This window comes from Motacilla alba, chromosome 15, assembly GCF_015832195.1.
Source record: "Motacilla alba alba isolate MOTALB_02 chromosome 15, Motacilla_alba_V1.0_pri, whole genome shotgun sequence".
In the NCBI taxonomy this organism is placed as follows: Eukaryota; Metazoa; Chordata; class Aves; order Passeriformes; family Motacillidae; genus Motacilla; species Motacilla alba.
In genome coordinates this window covers 13,193,000-13,210,879 of record NC_052030.1, presented here as the reverse complement: position 1 = coordinate 13,210,879, position 17,880 = coordinate 13,193,000, and the positions used below count along the sequence as shown (strand labels likewise).

At 44.1% G+C, this 17,880-nt stretch overlaps 1 protein-coding gene across 1 annotated transcript in view; it reads left to right on the top strand.

Annotated features, from left to right (window-relative positions):
* Window positions 1-326: 326 nt before the first annotated feature.
* Window positions 327-17,880, top strand: part of TMEM132D (transmembrane protein 132D) — a 186,321-nt gene continuing 168,767 nt past the window's right edge. The window contains exon 1 of the mRNA XM_038152288.1: window positions 327-1,139. Within this exon, the coding sequence (XP_038008216.1) occupies window positions 1,061-1,139 (79 nt within the window). The 5' untranslated portion in view covers window positions 327-1,060. The remainder of the gene's footprint in view (window positions 1,140-17,880) is intronic.

Here is a 17,880-nt window from a genome sequence, read left to right as displayed (position 1 = left end):
CTGCCCTGTGCCCGGCCCTGCGCCCTGCCCGGTACCCTGCCCTGCGCCCGGCCCTGCCCGCCGAGCATGAGCGGGGCTCCAGCCCGGGGACCGGCGCCGCTGCCGCCTCCCGCCGCGCCCGGGCAGGAGCCGTGCAGGAGCCGTGCAGGGGCCGGGCAGCGGGGCCGGTCCGCGCATCCCCGGCCCGCCCCGCTCCGCCCCGCTCCGCGCCCCGCTGCCCGGGGATTGGGGCTGCCGGGCGGCCGGGGGTGAGGCGGGGCTTGGCTCGGCGTTATTTATTTATTTGTTTGGCGGTGCCGTGTTGTTGTTCTCGGCGGCGGCGGCGGCTCAGCCCGGTACCCCGAGCAGCCCGCGGGATGCGGCGGGGCCGGCGCGGGCGGGCGGGCCGGGCCGCGGGGGCGGGAGGTGCGCGCCGGCCGCCGCCGCCGGCCCCGGCAGCCCCGGGCTCCGCGCCGGCCGTCACCTTCTCCCCGTGATCTCCCTCTCGCGCAGAAAGTCAGACAGGTCAATGAGGAAATTGAGAACTTGAAAAAGAACGAAAGAGAAAAAGAGCGCGCAACAGCGAGCCCTGCGTGCGTGGATGATTCCGGGGCTGATCAGCATCGCCTAAAGGAAAACTTTGGTGCGGCCCGGGGCGCCGCCGCGCCGCTCCCCGCGATGCGGGCGCTGGCCGTGTGAAGCGCATCCCGCGGCGGGCGGGGGGCAGCGCTGCCCCGAGCCCGGCCCTGCCCAGCGCCCGGCACGGACACGGGGCTGCCGGGCACGGCGCTGCTCGCTCGCCTCGGGCGGCTGCGGCTCCGCGCCGACATCTGAATCCGAACTGACTCTGTGGTATTTATTGCGGGGAGAGGGGTGCTTTTTCACAGCATCATCGGTTCTGAAGAAAGGAGGGAGGAAGGGGGAGGGTTAACGCTAAAGAAGTAAGTCTTCTCTGCGAAGGAAATCCCTTTTGTGCTTTCCAGATGACCTTTTCTGAAAATGTAGCCTCTCCAGCTGAACGGTTTTGATTTTGTCTACCAAGTGTGTGAAACTGATCCCTAAGTGCTCCACAAACCGTAGGATGTGTGCTTCCGGGATTAGCAATATGGGGCATCTGTTGTCGCCTCTCCTTTTGAGCCTGGCAGCAGTTCTTTCCAAAGGTAAGTCTTAATCTCTTCTGTTTCACTGCATCTTGTTTCTTATTTTGCACAGCCAGCCCTTCTCCCCTCTCTCTGTAGTGCCTTGAATGCTGATACAATTCAAGACGGAAAGACTTGGGGGAAGCCATGTGCTAGTCAAAAACACAGAGGATGCGATGGGAAAGCCTGAGTAGAAGGATCTTTCCTTGGTTGACCATGACAAACAGTCTGGCAGTTTCCTGAGGCATCTGTTACCTCCTTACTGGACTTCTGGTGGGGTAGGAGATGCTGCTGCTGAGCTTAGCTGGGAGCTCTGCTTTGGATTACGAAGGGTTTGTGACATGGAGGTCTGAAATCCCCAGAGGTACAAGCTGTTGGACTTGGTTGCCCCACAGTTATCTTCTGTGCCCTTTTTCAGATAAATAATCCTGTACCTCACACTGACTGGCAGTGTTTCACTGGACCAAAGAAACAGGTGCTTAGTGAAACATTTAAAAGCTTTGATGAGATGCTGTAGCAGGTGTCTGATACCCTGCATGCTGTATAGAGTTGGAATGTCCTGATGGCATGGCTTCACACAACTCAGTGATTCCTTCTTGGAGCCCTCGAGCTTGTTTACAGTTCCCATCAGAAAATCAGCACACAGGCAGTGCACATATTTTGTGTGCATTTAAAGCTTCCTCAGAACTTAAAAGTTTCCATCGATAGCCTCAGCCAAAAGGAGAATGCACTTTTGCAATACTTAATTTAGATGATTCTGAGCATTCCTGTAAAATATAAATTAGGAGAATATATTTTTACCGAGCAGATACTGTGCATCAGCAGTTATATTTTGGCAGGAAAACAAAGTTTTCACGTGGTTTAGTCTTCAGAGGGGAATCAGAGCATATGCATTTAATCTGTGATTCTGCAAACATACTGGTAAAGAGTCCTGCTTATAAATATCCCTTTTAAAAATATCTATTACTTATTCTTAACGCCCTTTTACACTTCCAGAGATCAGCACTTTTCTTTTGCATGAAGTGAGTTATTTTTACTAATTAGTTTGAATCCACAACTGAACTTACTGATAGAAGGTAGAATACATAGCTGTGTATTTCTGTGGTGCTTCCCTGTATCAAATTCCATTCTCCTCCTTTTTTCCTTGGAACAGGTAAAGAAAGAAAGGAACAAAATTATAAGTCTTCTCCAATGCACCCTAAGTGCGGTGCCTACACAAGTCCTGTTCTGAAGTTGCAATTGGAAATGCATTAGCAGCAGGGATTAGAATTCAGAGTCTTTTCGAGAGATTGCTTCATTCACATTGCACACCAGTAGCTTGTGATTGCCCAGCTAGGTTGTAAATGATGTATTTCATTATAGGCAATACCATCAGTACTTTGGATGGGCTCACAGTGCAGTCAGAGTATGAACTTCATTCCCTGGCTTTTGCTGTGTTTTTGCTGCCCTAACACTGCATTCACATAGTGTTGGACTGAGATTGCAGTTTATTCCAGGACTGGAATAAATGGCATTTTAGTTTTACAGAATACAGCATTTCTTTTATTGCCAACTCAGCAATTATAGCATTCGTATGTGATTTCATTCTGAAATGTTACTTACATGTCTTCTGAAAGATGTATGAGGAGAAATTGCTTCACCAAAAGGGTTGTCAAGCCCTGGCACAGCTGCCCAGGGAAGTGGTGGAGTCCCCATCCCTGGAGGGATTTAGGGACTGTAGATGTGGTGCCTGGGGATGTGGTCCGGGGTGAATGGAGCAGTGCTGGCTCCAGTGGCATTGGAGTGGCAGTGGCATTTGATGGTCTCGGGGTCTTTCCAGCCTGAAGAATTCTGTGATTCCATGAAACCTGAGATCAGGAGATCCCACCAGCACCCCTGGTGTTAGCTGTGCTATTGATCTTGCACGCTGGGTGTCCGAGACACCACTGCTGTGGGAGTGCCAGGACTCTGCTGCTCAGTGATACAGATATCTGTCTTTAATGCCATTGTTTATTTTTTCTTTGGTGCCAGACTCCATCTGCACTGCTATGCCTTAATACACTGGAAAGAGCAGAGTGTTCCAGAGATTTATGGTATGAACTTCACAGTGTAAAAGGTTGATTCCCACCCCTTCCACGCAGTAAGATGAACAGACAAAAATACATCAGGCATGATTACTACTACAGGGCATGTTTCTTTGATGCTTTTCTGTTGTTAATAGAAAAACTCTCTCATTTATGACATGATGACAAAGTTTTCCTAAAGAGATACAAAAGCTTTTAACATGCAGCAGCAATCAGCTGTCTATTGTGGATAGGGCTGCTGCTTATTACTCAGAACCATGGCAACACACCTTGTACTGCACAGTTTCCAAATCTTTCAGGTAATAATGCTGAAGACTTGAGAATACTATTGTGATTTGCTTTGCTTTTATCTTGTAAAATGCAGAGCTCCAGCCTGAGAAATGAAATGTTGTTTTCAATAATGAGCAAAAGATCCTACCAGGCCAGCTTGTCAGTGATGATATAATGCACGTGTGTTAATGTCAGTCTCACAGTATGTGGATGTGTAAGGGCACAGGTGATTATGCTCTGTAACTGTAGTTCACAGCTTTGTCTTCAGCTCAGTTTTCCTGAGTCAGTCCTAGGAGGCCAGTGCTGGCCCTCAGTCAGTTCAGTGTTCTGCTGTTTGTTACCAAAGGTGGGAGAAGTTACTGGGAAATTTTCAGTTAAAAATAACCAGGTCCAGCTGATGTTAATGAAAACAGACTATGTACAACAGGCCCAGTAATGTGGGTGTTTTGTTCTCTTGTTTAAATGGAAATTCATCAGCTCCACTGGAGTACAATAGAAACTTCAATACTTTATTAGAGCTCCAGGTTCCATGCCTGGCTTAAGTCTCGAATAAAAACAGCATTTCCCATAAGATGCCAAACACTTTTGGGATGTATATTGTGAAACTAAAGATTGAGGGGCCTTTTCCATGATGAATGTCTCCATATAAAACCAGATTTCATTGATTTCAAATTTCAAGTTTAAGTTGACGGTAAAAACCAGGTGAATATTTTAGTGGCTTGTCCTGCTTGTCTTCTGCTGAGCATTTTGTGTTCTTCTGTGTCATCCTGGGCACAAATCTTCCTGCAAGTTGCTCTCTAATGATATCTCAGGCCATAGAGCTGCTGGTTTGATTTTCTTTTTCTCTCAGTTTTATTGAAATGCAGGCTTGGCAAGTGTATTAGGCAGGATTTCCTTGTATCCCCTCAGGGTGTTCCCCACAGCTAGAGATGTGCAGAGCACTTGTGCAGTGATGCAAAGCTCCCGTTACAGCAAAGTGAGTGTGGGGAAACAAGGAAGCCAAACCCCCAAATGTCTAGTTTTGGTTCACTCCTCTAGAAAAGTGGTAGTATATTAGTAGTGGTAGTATAAAAGTGGTAGTATATTATATTAATGCATTTTATGAGATGCATTTTGAACTCTAGACAAGAGTTCAGGGTTGAATTACAGTTCACGTTGACTGACTGGGATTGTGATGATGAGGGACACATTCTTCTTCTCAGAGCAACAGTGCTGGTGCTTCTTGTGGTCAGACCCATTCCTGGCATCTGTTGCTCCAGCTGTGCAGGGGGTCTGGATGGAAAATGTGGTGCTTGCTGCTTTCGCGTGAGCATAAAGTACAGGTGTGGTCAGTAGGAGCTTTTCCTGTGAGCTCTGCTTATGGCCAAAAAACCCCAAAAGTTTTCTATAAAACCCCCAAAGTAAATTAAAGATTTCCAGCTTTAAGTTCAAGAAGTTTCCTTAAACCCAAAGTTTTTGTGCTTTGTCCCAGCTGCATTGAATTTGAAGTTGTTTGAGACACTAAAAGGGTAGGGGAACACAACTTCCACTTTTTCACTCTTGCTGCGTTTCTTGCCACAGAGTATTTGTGGGAAAAGCCCCATTCTGATTCCTTTTCTTTCAGTAAAAATAATGATTTCAGACTACACAAAAAATTCCACAGCCAGACCCGTGTTTTATTTGTCAGCTGCAATACTGGCTTAATGTGATTTGGTTTCTAATATTTCCCTGTAATGTTCTCATTTTTTACTTCTGTCTTTTCTTTTATTAGTTCCTTAGGACAGGCAGGCTCTGTGACACCAACCAATGTTTTAGATATTAATAAAAGCAGCTTTATTCAATAAAGAACAGTTTTATTTAATAAAGGAGAGAATCAAAAGATAATCTGATTTTTCATGCTGCATTCACATTAAATCAAGCTCCTGAGGTGGTTGTGGATGCCAAGTCTAGTGGCAGTCTATCACGGGTCCTAGGATACATAAACATGACTGCAGACAGATTGATTGCAGGGAAGCTGAAGAGGCAGCTGAGATTCATCACAAGTTTGGTTTATAAACTGGTACATTAAATTACTTGATTTTCACCAGTCTTTGTAGTATTGCCTGCTGCATTATTAATGGCAGCTCCAAATGAAGTGGATTTTAAGTAGTTCCGAGACATGTAGATAACACTAATTATCATGAGCAGTTTAAAGTACATATTTGAGGATGTTAGGCTACTTCGCCCCAGGGTGGAAATGTGGGCACAGCTGACTGCAGAATGAGGATTGGCCTCTTCATGTCCCTGATTTCTTCTTTTATTGAATAGACTTAATTCTGGTGTGAGGTGTTGGTCTGGTGGCCCCACAGAGCCAAGGGATTGAAACTCTTCTTCTTCCAAAGCACAACTTCCAAATGCAAACTTCCATTTCCCGCTTTAGTCCTGTGCCTTAAACTGGACCCAGGGGAGGGTGTAAGTCACAGCTCTGCGATGGAAGGAGTCACACCCTGCTATTGAGCCCACTGCAGTCCGGAGAGGGCATTTCAGTGCCTTCAGCAGGCTTCAATTCAGAGTAGACAGAGTCTTCTGGAGTGGTATTTTTCAGCCTGTAGCCCACACACCAGTGGTGATTCATAGAACATCTGAGCAGTGTTGTGAAACCAGTGCCAGAAACCTTCTGCATGCAAGGGAGAAAAAACCGAGGGGAGGAAATGGAAGTAACAAGGCTGCTTTCAGACTGCATCCCAATTTGTGTCTGGTTGTAAACAAAGACCTTTGTGGCAATACCAAAACCAGGGCACTGTGTGAGATGCTCTGGATTTCTTTCGGAAGGTTAGATGCCTTTTTTCCTTGAAAGAGAAAAACCAGTGTAGTGAGACTAACTGTGGTAGTTGGAAGTGTTGCTGTGAGCTGTTTGGTGCTGCCTCTGTGCTCCAGGCACAGGCACTGCTGGTGTGAGTGTTTGTGATCCAGGGCAGCAGGGTTGGTTTAAATCATCCCTGAGCAGAGGCTCAGTGGGCAGAGCTTGTGACCTGCCAGTCACTTACGGCATCTGCACTCGGGGGTCAATTAACTGCCTCACAGCTTCCGCTCTGCACACAGAGGATGCTTGTTTGTTCTCACACCCTCACTCTGGGCTTTTTAATCAAGGTTTCCAGAAAGAATCCTTGAGGGAGTTTTCCGTGCTGCAGACAATTGTCTCCCTGGAAGTGGCTCAGCAAAATGCACTTTGGTTTCTTGTACAAGCAATGTATAAAAGGTTGGTAGGAGAGTCATCAATGTTGCCATATTTTTGCAGATTTACAAAACAGAAGGCTTCTTTCCTCCTCCTGTAGTCACTTCACCTTCTTTCAGGGCCATCTGGCTCTGTTTTTAAAGTTACTTTGAATTGGTTGGTTTTGTTTAGTTATTTGGGGTTGTATTTGCAAATAAAGACACTGCTACAAGGATGTTTTGGTAGAAGTGTCTCAGAAATTTGCTATGGTAATGGTTCGTAAGCAAAACAGACCCACACCTGAAAATGACCATGCAGATTCTAAACTGTGGGAAGGGGAAGGCTATTGAATAATGTAGCTCTTATAAAAGCAACAAAAGAAATCAGTTAGTATGAAAAAGCAGCAGGGGTAATAATAACGAGCGCCACAAGCAGAGGTGTGGAAAGGTGTCAGCACACTCTTTACCCTTGGGGAACACAGCTTTGAGATGGACTGAGGAGCAACAGGAGCTCCGCTCCGGCTGAACCAGGATGCTCCACATCTTGTCCTTTGAAGTGTTTGCTTTCCAGAGAGGCAGACTGTTGAGCAGACAGTCTGCAGATCTCTTGCTGAGGAGCAAGGCAGATGTCCAGATAATCACACAGATGAGTCTGCATGTCCTGCATGCTAAAAAAATCCTCCAAGTCACAGAGTGTAGTCTCATCTAATGCTGAATGGTCTCAAAACCTTGAATTCTGTGGGCCCTCAACGTCACTTGCTTTTTATTTATATTTTTAAAAGTGTAGTTTTTGGTCTTCAGTATACATTGTGTAAGTTCATTGTGCAAGAGGAGGAACCCAAAGCTGGCAGAGGTAACTAGTCAGTGGTGTCTCTGAATATTGATCTAATCCACAGTATAGGGAAGGAAACAATCCCATTTAGTCTTCAATCCACTCACGTACCAAAGATTCTGGATTAGCACATAATTGTATCCTCCATTTTCTGCTGAGCCATGGTGACTCATTCTACTTGTCTTCATGAAAATAATGGTGATTTGCATCTGCTTGTATTTGAAATATCTGTATTTATCCTTTAGTGTTGCATCTCTGTCCTAATGTAATCAGCCTTGCTTGGTTAATTTTGATTTGCTGGTACACATGGGGTAGTTATCTTTCTTGTCTGTGTGTGTCAGATTCCTACATTTAGCTTCCAGCTTTGCTGCTAGCAGTGGGGTATATTGTCAGGTTTTCCTGCTTGATGTTGTTTCTGTAGATTGTGTTTTGAGCTACTGTTGAAAGAAGTGTTCAGCTCTGCAAAGCTTTGCAGAGTGATAAATCTGTAAATACACCGTGTACCTGCAGTTACACTCCTGTCATCCTTACCTTGTTCTCAGAAATAAGAATAGGATCTAGTTTGCTCAGGGTCACAAGTCTGCAGCTCTGAAGATGAAGAAGGATCTCTTTATGTGGTTCTCAACACAGGACTTGGGGCAGAACCGAGCAGCTGATTGTGCCCAGCAGAGGAAAGAGGTGCCCACACCCTGGAAGTTGATTGCCCCACGTGGTGCAGAGTACAGGGAATACTTTTACACTCATTTTCCCTGTGTGTTCTGTTTAGGGTCTGTTTAACCCAGAGTTAGGGCTTTGTTAGGTGCTGTGCTCACCTCCAGAATTACCACTCATCTGAAAACACTGAACGCGCTTGTCCTTCCTTCTCTGGAAGGAGCATGTGCAAAAGGGGCCGTGCACAGTACTGCTGTGTTGGTGCAGGTCTGATACGTGACTTTTCAAGTCTGTCATGTTCTCAGACTGTCACGGCAAGGCTATTTCCACACGTCACCGATGAGTTTCTTTGTACCCATTCCCAGAACTCTCCTGAAATGCCAACTGCCCAGCAACCCTGTGGATCAGGGTGTGAAAGATAGGGGTCCAAAATGCAGTGGACACTTATCAACATCTTTTTTGAGTTGTGCTATGCCTCTTAATGACAAAGCGTGGTTACCCCTTCAGTGAATAAAAAGCAGTGTGCTGTTTTTGGAGCTCCATCTGGTGCTCTGCCCTTGCTCACGTGGGGTTCTGCCGTTCGTGCTCCCTTGTTCCATATCCTTTTCCATATTTCTGGGTTGTGAGCCTGCCCTGACTTTGCAGTGCTCTGCTCTCTCCTCTGTGGCTGCCTGTGTCCCCTGCAGCACTGTCTGATAGGAGATGATTTCTTGCATACTGAACACTTGTGCACAGTGGGATTCTGTTCTGTGCTCCTGACTCTCTGACACCATCTGCCCAGCAAAGTGGTTTTAATGGGTTTCCACTGAGCCAGGCTGTACTACAGCCCTGGCAGCATGCTCAGTGTTTTTAAAAATAAACAAAATCTCTTCAGACAAGCCACACACGAACATTGGCATCTCCAACAAAATTGAGGATTTCATACTGTTTGATATTTTGTGGAGCAGAAATATCTCTGTTTGATAGGCTCTAAAGTGGGAAAATGACTGATAGCTTGGAGTGGCCTTCTGATAGTACTGGTTTATTATTGTAAACGACCTTATAAAGCATTATTTTCCATCCCATTTTTTAAGTCAGGCATTATTATCCTTTTACAAAAATGCAATCATTTTACCTTGTTAGAGTTCTCTTCTTTATGAGAGCAGGGGAATGTAGTGGTTCATGATGGTGATTTAGGAGAGAGGGTATCCGTTGGCTTTCTGTAACCTTTGAAAAATCACTCCAGTTCCCTGCTTTCCCTTTTTTTAAACTGTCTTGTCTGCTCAGAATACAAGGTGTTCAGAGCAGAATCTGGTTTACTTGCAGCTATACAGCATCTGCTGTACATTTTACCACGTGAAAATAATTAATTTCCAGCATCTCTGTTAAAGATTGGAATATGACATTCTGATTGCTGGACAGCATGAGCTGCTCAGAGGCCTGTAAGAATAGGAAAGAAGAGTGGGGTGAGGAAAAAACCAAAGATATGATGAAAGCATGTGTGTGATTAAAATATTCTAAGGGATTGAGTAGATACTATCCCCTGATGTTACAATGGATATGCTATCTAAGCCTTTTCAAACAGCAGCATGATAAAGGGAACAGAAAAAGCTTTTTATAAGAAGATGTCATAAAGATGGCTTTGTATTTATTTCTGTTGTAGTCCATGTTAATAAACTATTAAAGAAAATATTTTCAATGTCTGTATTAACAATGCAACAAACCACTTATGAAAAAATAGTTTTTTTGGCAGATGGTCCAGATCTTAGAGATATTTCATTCCTTCTTTGCCCCTTCAAGTCTTTGGGGTTTATTTTAGGCTCCTTCAGTTTGGTAAGTTGTGAACATAGTGGGCAGTGGTGGTAATGAGTTGGTGAAAGAGACCACAGGCTGGGCCCTGTGTTATTGATGGGACAGGGAAGTTCAAAGAGTCAAAAGAAATGGATTCTTCTGACTTCTGAGCTAACTTGTATGAACACACAGAGAATCAGACACAATCCTGTTCGTTAGCCTTTAGGTTCTTGTATTCTAAATTACATGGAGTCTGACCTGGAACCAATTTCATGTTATAAAAAATACCAAGAAAATATCACTGTGAAAGCCCTTGACAAAGAAGGTGGCATTTCCCAAATGCTGTCCACCAGGCTGATGTTTTGAGTGGTATCTCAGTGCTCCTTTATTGTTCTTAATTATTCATTTGTGTAAAAGTAACTAAGGTAAATACTTAAGATCTGTGATCTTCCACAGGTGTCTGCTGCTGCTGTTACCTTTTTTCCCCATTTGTCCTGTCATAACTTTGGATATTGCTGAAGATGTTCCCTGCTGTTTCAGCTGCAGCAGTTTACAGTACAAGTATCAGCATCAACTGGGTCTTTGCTTGCCTTTTTATTTAGCCTCTTTATCTCAGCAGCAGTAGATCAGAGTAATGGTACAATAACCACTGGTGAAGCATGTATTTGTTTGGTTTTGTTCTATTTCTATGCAGTCATGTGCTCCTTTCATCCTTTCATCTATTCCTGTCAGAATTATGAGTTTGGTTTGGATCAGACCCTGAAGAAAGGGAAATGCCTGTAAGTGGAGAATGCTAAATATAGCAGACCTTTGTTCCTGTATTTATAGTTTGGTGCTTAGAATGTCTGCGTGTGCATTATAGGTTCTCATCAAATAATCAAATCGCATCAATAATAATAATAAAATGATGGTTCATGAAGAGATTCTCATCAACTGTTCTCCTTTCAGCAGCTCCAGAAGAGAAGGATGACTTTGGCAGCATATCTGCAGTGCTGCCAGCCCTGGGCTTTGGCAGCCCAAGTGAGGAGCAGTGAATTCAGATTTAGGTGCAGAGGGGAGCATTCTCAGACCTTGTGGTATTTCAGCGGTTGCAGTAGGTCAGATGATGATTCCTTAGGTAGTTAACTCTCCCAGCCTTAGGTACTTATGGCCTACGACTTGTCTGGAAAGTTGTTGGGAGATAGTGAAGATCAAGGGGTGAAGAAAAGTTCCCCCCCCAAATGCTAAGAGTCCTGCATGATGTTCTTTGGTGTAAGAGGGCTTTTCCAGTGTGTCAGTTCATCTTGTGAAGTGCTAAAGCCTTCCTTTTTTCCACAACAAGTACATTCTCATTTGTTTTCCGCCTGAGAAGAGCAGCCCTGTAATCCTCACATCTGTGCTGACTCTGCAGCGTTCCCTTTTGGGCCTCTCTTTGACTTGTTGCAGATGTTTGCTGCCACTTTGATCAATTTGTCACAAGAACTACACATTCTCTCCCTTGTTCTATCTTCTTCCTACAAACAGGCACTATCAAAATCTCCTCTGTGGAATTGTTGTGGCAGTTCCAGTTATCTTTTGTCCTTCTTTGACATCTGTCTTAGGAAGAGCTGATCATTGTATTCCTTCCAGTCTAAATCTGACTGGGCCTTAGCAAATGTTACTTCCAGTACCTTGTCATTTTCTTCTCCAATTTCTGAATAAATGTCTCTCTCAGACACTCAGCAAGTGAATCCCTCCATAATTCCTGCACTTTCTCTTGCCCCCTTATTTATAGGTCAGTGCTGCTACTGTTCTCCTTCCAATACCAAGTCTTGTTTTCAGCAGAGGGATGAACAGAAGGAATCATGGAGGAAAACAGACCATATATAATCTTAGATTTAGAGATGACATTGAACTTCAGTACTGACCTATACGAGTTACCAGAAAATAATTGAAACTCTAGGCTGGGAGCCCAGAAGATTAAGATTGAGGGCAAGCAAGAAGAAATTTATGGAAGTTGGAAGACAAGAAGAAGAAATAAAGATCGAACTCTGTGTTGTGGTGGTACTCTGCAGGGTAAGATAGGGAAGATGGGATTGGGAAAGTTTTATGATAGAGAAAATCAGAATAGCTGTGCTCTGTGAGCTGCTCCCGGCACACAGGGTGTGCACAGCCCCTCACCAGAGCCATCCCAGGAGGTCTGATGGGTTCAGTTACACAAAGACTTGATCTTATCCAATGAAACTTGTATTCTACCAAACTGCAGAGCTGCCCTCACGTTCATTAAAGCAATTTAAATTATGAAGACACAATCCCTTCTTAACACTTTAGTTTCAGACTAAGACAAATATTAAACTACCATAAATTTTCACGGAATAAATCTTAATTTTGCTTATGCTGAATTCAAATTGCAGCAGCTAAGATAGTTTTGCTTATTTTCTCACTAATCTCATGTGAAATGGTTTGTACTTTATTTCACCGCCCTGAAAGGGAAACCAGAACAACTGATGCTCAGTTACTCCTTTGCATTCAGTGGCTGAAAATAACTCCTTTTGTCTTTGCAGTAAAATATTCCCACATGCGTGCAAGCTTCATCATTCTCACCTCTTTTTTCCAGTAGTGAAAAGTCTCTCTGCACATTCTGGCCTTTGCATAATGGAAGCTCTCACACTTTCCAGATCCTCTCAGTGTCTTCCCTTGACCTGCTGGCCGAGAGTGATACTGGGAAGGTTTTTGTTTCGTTCTCAGCTCTGGCAGTAGAGCTTGCCTTCTGCCCTGCGTGAGGAGGCATCAGCTGGGCCAGAGAGATGCTGCATTGTGTGCTCCTGGAGATGCCACACAGCTCCAGAGGAGGGAATAATGAAACCACACAGCATTGCTGGGAAAACTCTGCTAAGTGCTGTGAAAACACAGCTGGGAACAATAAGCCTTCGGGAGTCAAGGTCTAACTTCATGGAAACAATGTTCAGAATCTTTGTAATTTGGCTGGAGAAAATGTTTCTGACAGACCTTTTCCTGGAAATTAAAAACCCCACTTCACAGGGATAGTGCAGGTGCAGTAGTTGACCAGTGGTGCTTTGCTGTACTTTGTGTGTTGGATTTTGTTCACTTAAACCTAGACTGTAAGCTGTAAACAGAAAAAAAAATTACAATAATTCCTTACCAGGCTGAATCTGATCTGAAAAGGAGCATGGATGGCAGAGCTGCCCACAGCAGAGTCAGCCTCAGCTGGGGCTGCTGCAGTCTCTTTCCCGTGTGGCATTGGCATTTCTGCAGTTGAGTAATGAGCCATGCAGAGAGCTCACAGAGACAGCTGAAAACTAATATTTTTTCCTCATTTACAGAGGTTGGGGTTTTTCTTTGCAGGCACCAGCTCCAGTAATACTGCAGTTGCCTACTGAGGTGGTTGAGCTCCTTGATCTCATAGAAAACTAACGGACCAAAAAGAAAAGCTTTCCAGCAGAGATGGGACTGTGAATAATCTCACCCCGAGGCCACACGCTCACCCGATCTCAGATGAAAAAGGGCTGAGTGCCTTGATAGGCTGCAGTGAATGCTTTCTGTTTGTAGCATCAAACTATACATCCAGTAATCTGTTCCCAGGCCTCTTCAGTCTCATTCCCTTGCAGAGAGCATGATTGTTGAAGCAGGTGATGTTCAACCTTTGCTGTTGTTCAAGCATAGAAACCAGGCAAAATGGAAAGAAGCTTGACAGCCATCACTTGGTATATTTATAATTGCCATTTGCAGCTGCTAGGCCTCAGCAGACTAACATCCCATTGCAGCTACAAACCAGAGACACTTGGCTCTCCGTGCTGTGTTCAGCATTACAGCCTGCTGTGGGATGGGACCTCTCACACCCGCCTGGCACCCAGACACTTCCCAGTTCTTCATCACTCGGTTGTTTCCTTCCTCCTGAACTGAGCTGGTTAAGTCCAAATGCTCATCAGATCTCGTGTGGGCTTCCTGCCCCTCTCCCACCACCAGAATCACTCCCAGCAGACAAATTCCGTGTGAGAGCTGTGGCTCTGCCACAGGTTCCACTGCTGTTCAGAGTGTGTGTAGCAGGGTGCAAGGACTCTTGCAATGCTCGCTGATCTGCATCACAGTTACCTTTTTTGTCCAGCTGGATTCTTAAGGCATTCAGCCTCTGGGTCCAACTGCGAGCTCGCAGGAGGGTTTTATTCCATTACAGTGGAATGGTGAGACCAGCATGAGGGCAAGTGGCTGTCTGAGTCATGGCCCAAGTCCTAATTATTACACCGGTGTGTTTCCTTAATGGAATTCAGAGGGATGATGATGTTGTGTGAAAGCAGTGATACTGTATTTATTTCTAAATTCATTCAGAGATGTCAGCATGTAGCCCTGAGGATGTAAAAGAAAGGCAGAGCTTGTCAGCCTCCCTGGCTGGTCTGAATTACCCTGAACCTATTGGAAATGAAAGGTTCAGAGAGCACAGATGGAATAGATTGAAGCTTCGAGTGAATTGAAAGGGCAAGTTTGCTGGCTAATCATGATCTCTGTGGAGAGAGGGGTAGCTAATAGATTGGAATTGTCAGACATTGTGAAGTCCTCCAAAGAACTGCTTAAGGCATTTCACTTTCCAGTTCCAGCTTGTGTAGCTGTCTTCTCTTTAATTAAAATAGCTTTTATTTCCACGTAGTTAAAATAAAACATGGAAGCATGTAATACTTAGTGAATATGTGATGTAGGAATGTCCTTATCTTGGCTGATTATTTTCCTGCTTTTAAGATAACATTGCATTAATACATCTGTTTAGCAACACATTTCTTCCCTCTTTAGATGAAGACTAGATTTTTAGACGCATCTGGTTTTAAATTTAAGAACCAAAATGCTCCCAGCTCAGTGGATAGAATCTTGTCTGGAGTTCAGGGATGCTGATGTTACTATTACAACAGAAATGGATGAAATTGATGAATTCAGAATTTCTGTTCCCCTGTAATATTCAGTTTCTCTGTGTTATCTTCTGATGGCAGAACTTCTTTGTTGTGAAATTCAAAGTCACTTTCAGATCAGTCGTGAATATCTGGAAGTTCATCGTTCACTCCAAACCCGTGTCCACAATGCAGAACCTGAGACTGCTTTAAAACTATCTTGAAACAGTTTTACAGATATCTGGTTCTTTCACATTTTTGTACATTACAGCCCAGCCTGAATTTTGTTGAAGAAAAAAGAAACTCCATAAAACCCTAGGAAATAGGGTGGCAGTCCTGTGTGCAGCAGGAGGTTCTGTCAGAAGGCTAAGATTGGATTAGAGCATCAGAAATTTCAGGGGTTTGTGGAGAAGCAGCCAAATCAGCCCAGCCTTTCTCAGAGGCAAATGAACATCAGCACGTCCTGATGTCCTTTCCAAAGAGATTCCCATTGATCGGATTGTTGTTAGGATTTTCATTGATCACAGCACTGAGCTGCATTCTCCCTTCCCCAGGCTGCACAAAGAGTGCTATCTTGAGAGACAGTTTTTTATCATTCCCAAATAATGCTTTCATGCTTCCTGTATACACAGAACAGCCCATATCTGCCTTCTAAAATTAAATTCCTCTTACATTGTTTCAGAGCTGGATAATATCACAATATTCACTCTCCACAGCTGGTGGCCCCAGAAGATGATATGCAGAGCATTCTGTTAAATCAGACATATTCCAAGCAGGCCGAACTTACATTTTTTAGAAAACAGTCCATTTTCATATATATGAAGAAGTTTACACACAGCTGTTTTTTTCACGTGCCCTTACAAGCTTTGGGCAGGTGAGCTGATTGGAAATAACTTTCGACATGCTGGCTACTGAGGCTTGAGTTAAAGCTTCCAAGTAATTCAATATTTATTTCCCTTGAGACTTTCCTTCCAGTATCTGGTGGGCATCTTGTTCAGAGGCAATTCTCCTTGGGAGGCTGCCTCTCTGAGGAGCTCACAGTTACCATGACAAAGACCTCTTTTATTTATTTCTCTGGGAGGGGAAGGCAGGAGCAGCAAAAGAGCGGGAGAAGAAAGCAATCCCGAGAGAGGTGAGCTTGGCCACTGCTTTTGGAATCCAACAGGACGCCCTGGCAGCCTTCTGGCAGGGTGTGCATGGAGCTGGGTGTGGCTTTGCTGGTTCCTGCCTTTGTTTCCCTGCCCTGGACACACAGGGAGGTGACACTGATGTCCAGAGTTCAGGTCTTAAAGCCACTCACCAAATGTACTGTTTTTACAGCCCGTAAGGTCCTCTAGTCTCTCCATTTATAACATAAACATGCAATTAGACCTTTATCCATCGTTTCACCTTTGTGCTGAGTCTAGTGTTGCACATTCTCCTTCTTTTGATCACCTTTAAAAGGGCAAAGCTTGTTTTTGTTGACTGTCACCTTGGTAATGAAAAGCTGCTGCTTTCCAGTTTGAATTTTCTGGTTTTCTGTTAAGCAGGTCCTGTTTTACCTTGATAAGGGTCCCTCTCTGTTTAGGTTAAGGACATCTTTAGTGCCCAGTATTGGGGCCTTTTTAATGCACCAAAATCAGCTCCTGTCTGAGCCCTTCTGTGACACTGAAAAAGGACTTTATAACTTTATACAGCCCAGTGCCTCTTCTGGCCAGAGGCAGCTCTGATGGAAGCAGCTGTAACTAACATTGCTAGCATTCCAATCGAATGCAAAAAGCCAGATTTCAACCCCTGTCTTTGGGGTTGTGCAGCCACAATCAAAGTCATAACTTGGCCCTCAGTTTGGGGGAGCAGTGAGTGGCAGCTTTTGTGTGGTTCCTGGGGATGGGATCACAGCCATCCCGAGGGCCTCACAGCCTCAGCATCCTCCTGCTGCTCATCTGCTCTAAATGGCTGTCAGTAACAGGTGAGAGGGGCCTTGGCATAAAGGAGAATATTTAAAGGATCAGAAATTAAGTGCTTTAATAAAGCGTAGGTGAGGCGCTGGGATGCTATTCGATTTTTGTTGTTATTATTAATTCAAGGGGGGAAAAATACTGTAAAATGAACACAACCTCCGCTGAAGTTTACAGCTTTGAAGAAAATGGTGCCTCAGAGGAGTAGTAGGACTCAGGCTTGATTAAACTGGGATTTCAGAAATTCTCTGCACTGAACAAAATAAAAAGGCATTCAATCTAATTAGATAGAATTGTGGAAGGAGAGGAGGAAAAGAGGTATTTCTGACCTGTTGGCTTTTTATATAACCTTTAATCCATGGGATGTGTTTGCAGCTATTTTGGTAGATTTCTTTTTCTTCTCAAGGGAATTTGGCCTCAAATTGTAACCTTTTGATAACTTTGCTTAGGAAAATCTGAGGAGGAAACATTCTCATGGTCCTGTTAATATATACAGACTTTCAGGAGGCCTGTTCTGTATTTTTTCCTGATGAAGGTTCATATTTTGGCCAGATCCTGTGCCTCTGTACAATTTCTGTTGGGTTAAATGGCTTTGCTGCAGTTTTGATTTCTGGAATATACATCTAGTTTAAGGACTGTTAATTCTTCTATAGTTTTGAGGAGCTAATTGGTACTCACTTGGCAGTTGCCTATTAAGGCATGAGTATAAAAAGATACAGAGATATGTTTGGAGATAGCTAACATAACGCTTTTTAAAATACATTATGGGCACAGCTTTAGAAATGCCAGCGAATATTTTTGGAAAATCTCTACTACATTGTGAATGTCCTCAAGAAACAGAAGAGGTTGCAATTATGTGCTTTGGAATGGAATTAATCCTTGACCCTTTAGAGAAGCAAAATGCTATTTGTGCTTAAAGACTGACACAGATTAATTTTGATCATTTACCAGTCATTCCAGTCTTTCCATCTTCTCATTTACTTCAAGTTATCAGGTTTTAAAATTCCCCCTGAATTCTGCGATAAACAGACCGCGGCCAGGGAAATGCTGTTCCCAGGGGGAGGTTTTGGAGTGACCCAGTGACATTGCAGAAGAGTTTCCAGTGCTGGTGTTCTTTGCCCTTTTGGTGTAAATCTGTGTTCATGAAATCCCTGAAGGGCTGAGAAGCCAAAGATGTGCTTTTAGTACCAAATTTCCGTTTATATGGACAGCTTG